Source organism: Lygodium microphyllum, chromosome 2, assembly GCF_053477565.2.
Source record: "Lygodium microphyllum isolate KBCC chromosome 2, Lygodium_microphyllum_v1.1.10, whole genome shotgun sequence".
In the NCBI taxonomy this organism is placed as follows: Eukaryota; Viridiplantae; Streptophyta; class Polypodiopsida; order Schizaeales; family Lygodiaceae; genus Lygodium; species Lygodium microphyllum.
Window position 1 is genome coordinate 170,687,381 of NC_141136.1, and position 9,522 is coordinate 170,696,902.

The 9,522-nt window shown below is 38.5% G+C and overlaps 1 protein-coding gene across 2 annotated transcripts; it reads left to right on the forward strand.

The window, feature by feature from the left end:
* The first annotated feature begins 473 nt into the window (after nt 1–473).
* LOC148040606 (mitochondrial outer membrane protein porin of 36 kDa-like) lies at nt 474–5,754 on the forward strand. Of its 2 annotated transcripts, XM_087701258.1 has the most exons (8): nt 474–654; nt 1,942–2,019; nt 2,328–2,402; nt 3,339–3,406; nt 3,490–3,600; nt 3,678–3,764; nt 3,860–4,068; nt 5,088–5,754. In XM_087701258.1, exons 3-8 carry the CDS (start codon nt 2,354–2,356, stop codon nt 5,392–5,394), a joined length of 831 nt encoding a protein of 276 aa, XP_087557384.1. In that variant the 5' UTR covers nt 474–654; nt 1,942–2,019; nt 2,328–2,353; the 3' UTR covers nt 5,395–5,754. The 2 variants fall into 2 exon arrangements, with proteins under 2 accessions (XP_087557384.1, XP_087557382.1); XM_087701256.1 differs by lacking the exon at nt 1,942–2,019 and having other exon boundaries at nt 475–654.
* Nucleotides 5,755–9,522: the final 3,768 nt, after the last annotated feature.

The following is a 9,522-nucleotide window of genomic DNA, read 5'->3' on the forward strand; positions in this document are numbered from 1 at the left end:
ATTCACCTAACAAACGAAGGCAAAATTAGCAAAACTTTATCTCTGTTGGGTATTATTTGTGAATGACGAATTGCATTTCAGGATTTGTGGCTAACCATAGACTTGGGCCTGTGCGAAACCGTTCCTGTATGTATCTTTTGAACATCACTACTAATAGAAATCCCTAAATTTGACAGAATGCCCAAAATTTTTCATGTGATAGCAAAGTTTTTTGAAATACCTATCGTTTATATGGATTAAGCATCAAACTATCTAGGCATGTTATGCTTGATAAATAACATCTTTAACAAGATATGCCCATTGATAGATGCGAAATTCTTTTACTTACTCCGACATGCAAAATAGCCCAATAGAAATAGACATTGCAAGCGTCAAAGTCTGATAGCAAAAGTGCTTGTTAGTAAATCTCGTCGCGAGCCAAGATACAAATGCTAGAGCCTTCCTTCCCTTTGGGAAAAGGAGAGAACGTTTACCACAACCTCGACTACGATAAAAGAAACAGCAACCAAAGGGAGCAAATTAGGCGAGTCTCCTGCCCTAGAAAGAAAAAGCATTTGGCATCCAGCATTTAGTTTTTTCTGTATTTTGGTTGGTGTTCTTTGTTTCCCTTTCTTCCCTTCTCTGTCGTCCGCCATAGCCTGCGTCTTCTTCCAGGTACTCTCAATTCTACCGTTTGTGTCGTCGATTTCTGTTTCTATGAATTGCCAGAAGAATAATTCTTATCAGTGCGCTTTACAGAGTTGGAAAGTCTCTCGTACCTCTGTTTGTCATTTCTGTGTTTCGTAGGTTCTATGATCAGCCTTCTCTTCAGCAAAGTGTTGATTCTTATGTGTAATAGGCTCCTCTGCGTGCTATTTTAATGCTTAAACTGCTGTATGAGCAGGCTGTTTGGCGTATAGAACGTTATTTGTATGTTTAATACGCTCTACAATCAGGCTTCTTGGCGCAGAAGAGTTTTTATTTGTGTCCTAGTCAATGTAAACAGCAGAAGTTTTGGCCGAATATGTTTCCTGTCCATAGTCAAAATTCTTGATTCAGTCATCTGTAACCTCAGATGCAAGAGTTCGCTAAACGTAGATTCTCTTTCACACCATGTACATATGTTGTTGCATGTGAGATTTGATGCCCGGTTTGTCGAGAAGAATGTAGCAGCATCCTTTTAAATTTGTAGGATATTGCTAAGAGAGGAGCTGTACTATTGTCTCTGTGTATTTCTATGTGGAGATTTGATGTTTGGTTCTATAAGTAGAATGCAGCCTATGCCTATGTGTTTCGAGGAGAATGTATATTGCCTTCTCTCATGTTAAAAATCTGTATGGTAGTGGCAGAAAGAGACTGGTAGTGTTGTTGCTGCGCAGCTCTATTTGAACATTGGATATTTGAATCTTATGAGGAGAATGTAGCCTCAGATTATTTGTTTGCACGTGAATGTAGACTGATCTTGTTGGAAGTTAAATTTTAAGTTACTGGGAGTATTTTGCAATGTTGTTTTCACAAGTAGGTTGTGCTTTTATTTGCTTTGTCAATATGTAGTGGCATTGACTGTAAATTTTTTGTTAGGTCTAAGAGCTTGAAGCTACATGACTTTTGTATGCTCATGGCGTATTGTTTGTGTAGTACGTCAACACACTTACCCTTGGGTGCATTTATTGATCTCTATTAAGCTTAATAGTTTAGTTTTGCTAAATGTGGTACTAGATCTGTTGATCTAACATATTGGAGGGCAGTATTTGCTAGTAGCATAAGCTGAAAAAAGATTCAGAAAACTTGATAAGAGTTTATTTCAGTTAGAAAATGCAGATATTATATTAAATCTAGGAAACATATCTAACTAAAATCAATGTCTGATCTCGAAGGGGATTGATTGGCCCATGCCAAATTGAAATGCACATTCACTTCTTCTTTTCAAATAATGTTTCACAACGGTTCTGGTGTCAATAGGGGGCCAGTTAAATAAGGAACTTATATGTGTCTACCTCAGGGCTAGCTATAATTCACGAATCTGCAGTAAGAAAGCAGGTACCCATTCATCTACCGTACACTACCTTGTGAATAATTAAATTGTGTGCTACCAATCAACTATTAGTTTGTGTTTTTTCATATTGTTTGTGCAGTGAAGTTATTGGATCAAGGTGAAAGTGCACAGCTAGATGTCCCATTTATGTTTTTACACATAACTGTCCTATGGGTTTTACAGTCTCGTATGTTTCTACATATGATTTCTACAGTGCATGGCACCGCAATGTGTTGCTCTTCTGTTTGTGCAACTTTCTCATGGACGATTCTTCAGTTCCTGTCTAAATTAGTGGATTGTTTTGAACTTGCAGGGAGCCAGCACAAATCTTAACTTGAAATGGGCAAAGGTCCAGGACTTTTCTCGGAGATTGGAAAAAAAGCACGAGGTCACTGTTTGCCTTCTCTAGACCCTAAATTTTCTCTTGTCTGTATGGAGGATAAGTGTGAATTACCTGCAGTGGTGCATGTATTGTATTGCTGAAGTAGTTTGTTTGAGTTAATTTTTTCATTAGATCTTTTACCTTGTGTACCTGGACTGAATGGCCCTTATTAATATTGCTTGCATGTGGTTGCAGAAGATGGAAAGTTTTATTGTATCTAAACGAGCTGATGTCTAAATTGGTTTCTGCAGTGATAAAATAGTTACCTTGGCTAGTTAGGCAGTGATGAAGGTTGTTTTACTTTACAGAGTTGAAGTGCTCACTGGGTACTTTGCATGGCCTGGCAAATTGTGAAGCTGTTAAATGACTTTTGTGATGCTTAGGAGTAGAAGACTTGTCAGCCAATAAACCGCAAGATTAGGCATATATTTGCAATGCAGGGCCTCTCTTTAACATTTCTGGTTGAATCAATTCTAGGGCCGTTTCACTTAGGCACCATCGCAGGTTGACAAGTTTGGCTATGATAGATTATATATATTCTTTATAGATTTATCAGCGAGCGATAGCAGAGCCAAGTCATGTGGGCTGACAAGTTTGGTTACTTGAGGCTGTATAACTGTTTTATGGAGTAAGCAACTGTAAGTTACTTGTATGATTTTTTGAGTCCTTAAACTGGCAGTAGCTTTTTGTCCCCTCTAAGCACTCAACCTTTAATAGTCTACAGACATGGATGTGGGTGGAGTTAATGACAGTATGTCTCTTTATCAGTGAAAGCAAACTAGCTAGCTGCAACAACTTTTGTAAATATTTGTCTCCTCTTGGATCATGTTTGCTTTTCTTTACAAAGTTTTTGTGAGTCTATGATAAAAAGATTAGGCTAATGATACCTTAATGAAAAGCCAGTTAAATTAACATGAGATGCTGCTCCTTATGTGTTGTCAGATTTGCTGTACAAGGACTATAACTATGACCATAAGATCAGTGTGACCACATGCACCTCAACTGGCTTGGTGGGTATAGGATTTCTACTGTACTCAGGTTAGAGATAAAGTTGAAAAATTGACATAAATCACTAGCTTATTGGTTCTCGCAGGCTTTCACCTCAACTGGGATTAAGAAAGGAGAAGCTTTTGTTGGTGATATAACAACCCAGCTGAAAAGGGACAATTTGACAACTGATCTGAAAGTGGATACAAGCTCAAATGTGTGTATGACTTATGTACTATGTGACCTGTTTCTTTAGTTCTTTCGGAATCATCTCTTGACTGCTTATTAACACAGGTGACAGTAACTGCAACATGGGATGAAGCTGCTCCAGGCCTCAAGACTATCCTAAATTTTACTGTACCTGATCAAAAGTCAGGAAAGGTGAACAAGCACACTTTGGAACCTGTATAGCTACAGAAGGGATGAATTTTCAACTGTTCACAATAATTAACACACTGTTCAATTGCTTGTATCAGCTTGAGCTTCAATACTCTCATGATCATGCGGGTGTCACTGCCAATGTTGGATTAACAGCAGCACCTTTGACTGAGTTCTCACTTGCATTGGGTTCTAGAGAGGTTTCCATTGGGGGTGAGGTTGGATTTGACACAGCTGCAGGCAATGCTACAAAGTACAATGCAGGCATAGGCTTCAGGCAACCGGATTTTTCTGCATCACTTTTGCTGTAAGTGACTCTATACTGCTTTAATCCCTTTAAGCATGCAATCCATTTCTATCTTTCCAAGTATTGAATCAAATGCTGTTTGTCTGGTTAAAAAGATGTGGGTCTCCCAGGGGCAAGATCTTTTCTTCTGCCATTTGTTTCTGGTTTTTGCTTGAGTGGGCTCTTGTTGTACAAGTAAGTTTGTTGCATTGGGATTACTGGAATTGGAATTTGGCAACTGTTAAAAGAGTACTTTTCAGTTTAAAATTTTGATAGATGCAAAGCAATGCATATTAAAAAACTATGTTTGGTTGGCTTGGCTGAAACATAAGTAGCCCTAAACTTGGTATGCACCATTGAATATTTTTAGCAATGAATACCAATCGAACAGTGCCAGTACAGCTGTAATAGAATACTAAGCCTAAATGGCAAGGACCCCAAACATATTTGAGTATGTTTGGGTCAAACATTCTTTAGTTCCCAAAATATTATTGGTCTTTGCTTGGCGAAGAATACAAATACTGCAGAAATTGTCTGGGGGAAGGGTGGTGGATTCATTACTGAGACAAATGATATGATTATTAACCACTATTTTATAGCTCATAGTATCATGGTTTTCAGCTTCCTAGTGACAGGTATGACACCTGAGAGGGGCAAGCAATGCATGCATAGCCACGCATTACGTTTGTGTAGTTTGTCTTTACAGGCAGTTCAGCCCGTAATTAAGAACAGTGATTGCTGACTCATACCTGAAGTGCACCTTTTAAATTTGCTGATTTTATTTTGAGGCAAGGTTCCTCCTAGTGTTATCTTTACACTCTTTGGCTGTAAATTACATGATTTCATATATGCATTAGATAAAACTAAACTTTACCAAGAATTTGGTCTTTATCTCATCTTCTAAAAACTGTTCATGGCTTGACAGAACTAAACTTTAGCAAGAATTTGGTCTTTATCTCATATATGCATTAGATAAAACTAAACTTTAGCAAGAATTTGGTCTTTATCTCATCTTCTAAATACTGTTCATGGCTTGACAGAACTGATATGGCCGACACAGTTAAGTTCTCATATGTGCATACTTTAAGCCCACTTACCAATTCAACTGTAGCAGCTGAAATTGGTCACAGTATTTCGAAGAATGAAAATACTTTTGCTGTTGGGGGTCTGTACATGTTGGACCCACTTACATACGTGAAGGCTCGACTTAACCAGCAAGGCAAAGTTGCCGCATTGATTCAGCATGAATGGAAGCCGAAGTCTTTGGTGACTTTATCTGGTGAAATCGATACAAAAGCTCTGAATAATAGTGCGAAGGTGGGGCTATCCATTTCAATGAAGCCCTAAGCAATGTTGTTATGAGGGTGCATTATTGTGGAAAAGCAATAATCATATATTACTGCATTGCTCATAATAGTTGAGTTTCAGATTTCATACTCCAGTTTTCTTTGCACCACCCCAGTCTTTGGCTTCATTGGAGAGTGTTCTCTGCTATAGAGTAGATTTTAGTACAGATGATTTTGATGTATTTCTCACCAGCAAGCCATTTTTAGATTCCACATGCGGTTTCTTGTCTAGACTAATCAAAGATCTGAGGTTGAAAATGCCGTTCTAATTGCTCACTGCTGCTACAGCAGAACGATCTTTTTTGTCTTGGACTATAATCTCTTGATTAGGTCTGAACTACTTGGAAATGTTGTTTCTCTGCATGGTTTGCATTATGGTGATTATATGTCATAATCTTCTCGTAAGCAGTTCGGATCTTAGAAATTTGTCCTTGGTTGGCATTGTGGACTGGTAAAATAGAACTGCGTATGTGGTGAGTTTTGTTTGTTGGGAATGATAATTCCACTAGTAATACACAAGCCTCTGGATTGTATATTATTTGTATTAGTACCTTGTGCACTGGACACTGATTTTGATGCAGTTCTTGGATTACTACTGGTAGTTCAATAGCTGTACTTAGCAGCTTAAGTGGCTTGCAATCCAAATCTTTAGCAGCTTCTATTATGCTTGTAGGTGCTCGCTTTGAACTACTTCAAAACTGATTTGATTTTCAAGACTTAATGTTTAAGAATAGCAGGTGACACTGAGCTATCAGAGGTGTAGCCATTCACATCATGGTGAAAAAATCAGTCCATTGATCACTCAAGCTGCATTATAAGCATGTGGCTGTTTGTTCATGTTATGCTTAGAGATGTGTTTAACAGCATTGAATGTCCTTGTAAGTGTGTGGCTGTTTGTTCATGTTATGCTTAGGGATATGTTAAGACCATTGAATGTTGAAGACGGGATATGCCTGCAAAAATTTCTTGCAGCTCAGTAGTAAAAAATGACAATGCAACTAGTATTAGAGTTATCATTGAATCTCTAATTTCCACAGCATGCTGTAATATGTACTCGAAAACCATGCAACTTAAAGTACAATGGATTCCCACTGTGTCCTTACTAACTCGTTCAAATAGCCTCTTAGTTCTAGCCTACCAAATGCTTTGCCAAGTGAAGATACAGATAATTGGAAGGCCATAAAACTTAACTACATTCAATCCATCTATTAAGTCTGAAAGTATTGGATAGCATGCTCTGCCTATTCTTCCGAGATGAGTAAGGAAATCCTACCAGATTGCAGCAGCAAGGCAGACAATCCCAAAATGCACGGTGGATTCATCTTTGCCTTACACAGTGGCATTTACCATCAGCAAGGCCTAGTATTGTCAGCACGTGGTTGATGCAAATGCCGTTTTGCTACTTATTAAGCAAATATCCTATCCCTTGAGGAGAGCTTCAGAGATCAAACACCTTCTAGTACACCCTAAGTTTGTTTTTAAAGATGTCTACTTGCCAAGACTTACAGACCTTGTCTGCTTTTTACTCGTGCTCAGCTCTTGACCCAAGTTGTCAATGACAGTTCTGTTCAGTAGGGTAGTTATGCTCAGTAACAGGGTGGCCCCCAATAAATTGCCATTTGATTGTTTCTTAGGGGAGCCAGTAATGTTGCAGTCATGAAGGTAAAATGGGTATCCCAACGCGTGTCGTGTTAGAGTGAAAGGGGTTGGAAACCTGTAACTATTCTGGTGCACCTGTGATATTTTGCAATGTTCTCATTTGCGCTCCTTTAATGAGCAGTTTTTGTATTACACAAACACAATGAAAGGCATAGATTCTTCTATATCTTGCAGTGCAATGCCTCAGAAGTTTGTATGTTGGGGCAGGTGAAGTGAAAGGTGGTGTGTCTTCATATTTGTTGATCTCACATGTTTTGGAAGAATTTTTTGGGCTGTCACTAAGTGCCATATTACATCTACCCTACCTGTTGTCGACATGATATAGTACTAATAATATTTCATCCCATGATTTCCCATGTGACCCGGTGTAAATAAGGTAGTTGCTTATTCCTTTTGGCCTTTTGGAAATGCTTGTTCCATCACAAATGCAAGGGGAGGTCCACATGTCCAAGTCTAGGAAAGGTTTCTTGTGTCATAGTATCCACATCCCTTGGATTTTCAATGATTCAATCTAGAATTTTATTTTTGGTTTCTCAAGCCGTGACAAATGCCACTTATCTTGATCACCCTCATGTTGTAGATATGACACATCCAGTGCTATTTTGGTATTGACCTAGGCAAAATTCATTGTTACCCTTGAACGATAACTCAATTTGTACCTCAGCCCAAGGGGCATATTGCTTCTAGCATCTCTTATCTCCCCTAGCTTAGTCCATTTCAATGTCCAATAAATGTGACCACCAATTTCTTCATCTATTTTATTTAAACTATTCATAGTGATTGGACCAAGATATCTTCCCTTATTTTGTTCTCTCTAGAGAAACTCTCTCATTGTTGAGTCACAAAGCCTCATTAAGCTCTTATGCCATTGTAATAGAGGTAGGTAGAAACTCAATGTAGGGAAAATAAAGGTTTTGAGTATTTTGAATTGAACATGTGAGAGCTAGCAAAGGAACTTTAGCCACTAGTCCTTTTCTTGACCCTCTCAATTGGAAACCCCAAGTATTTGAAAATTTTGCCCCTTATAACATTGGCTTGCCACCCTCATTCTTCCAAATTATGCTTGGTGACGTTGATTAAAGAGGACTTCCCAAGATTTATTTTTGAGCACTTGTTGCCCTTCCATACATATCAAGGCCTTGTTTGCATAGTCTTCTTATTGCTTTTCCTTGCCTTTAAAATCATAATCAAGTCAGGTGTGAAGCCTTGCCTAGCTAGTAGCTTACTTTCATAACTCATGTAGCGCTTTGATTTTAAAAAGATTGTTGATTAAACAAGACAAGGGTTGAGTAGCCAAGGCAAACAAGAGAGGATTGAGACGATACCATTGTCTTATTCCTCTCTTCACCTTTAAGCGATTTAGCAATGTCCCATTTATTGAAATAAAAACTTGCACATTCTTGTGAAGGAAGCAGGGAAGCGTTATCTTTTGTCAAATCCCTTTCCTCAACATAACCTCTTGCAAATAATGCTAGTGACTTTGGATACCTTCTCAACATCCAATTGTAGAAAGATCTTTTGCTTGGACATTTTGCCCATTCAATAGCTGTAGTTACAATGAGAACAATATCCATTGATGATCCATGTTTATGTGAAACCATGGTACATTGTGTTAATACTTCTTTCCTATATCATCTCTCCTCGAACCCCTTAAAGTGCCAGTTTTGGGTGAAACACGGGTGCATCCTAGGGTACGTGGTGTCAAAGAATGGCATTGCCATTGACTTGTTGAAAGTTAGGGTTATTGTTGATCTTCCGCCCCTAATCAACTATAAGGGAGTTCAATGCTTCCTAGGCCATACGGGGTACTATTGATGGTTTGTGCTGAGCTATGCATTGATTTTCAGACCTTTATACAAGCTATTGATCATTTTCGAATGGACTGAAGTATGTCAACGAGTGTACGAGGAATTGAAAAAGGATCTGACTACTGCATTGATCTTATGAGCCCCAGATTGGACCATCACCTTCCACGTACATATTGATGCCGAGTAACATGTGTGTTGCATTTGAGTCACATTTCCCCTCATTCTCGTACAAGTTTATGAAGTGCCTTCCAAGCAAGTCTTGGATTTCATTTGGATCTATGATCCACTCTATCATTCTTATGTAGAATGACCATGCTCTCTTTTAGCCTTTTCCTTTTACAACCTCACAAATTTGGGAGGTATAAATGTGCACTAGGACTATTTTTTTTGTTAAATTGCAAGCTAATCTTCTTTAATTCTATGACCAAGGCGACATCTCACCAACTAAGCTCTTTGCATCAATTGTGCTTCCATTGTGTCTAGCTTCATTTCCATGGCATATCCAAAAAGCTAGTCCATGAGTTCTCCCCTCTCCCTCTCATTGAGCAAGATACCTTGTAGTTGAACATATTAATGCTTGGGGTTGATGAACATCTCCAAAGGGTGTTCCACCTTTGTGTCAATCTCTTCCTTGAGAGCTTCAATAGCTCCTTTTGCCATAT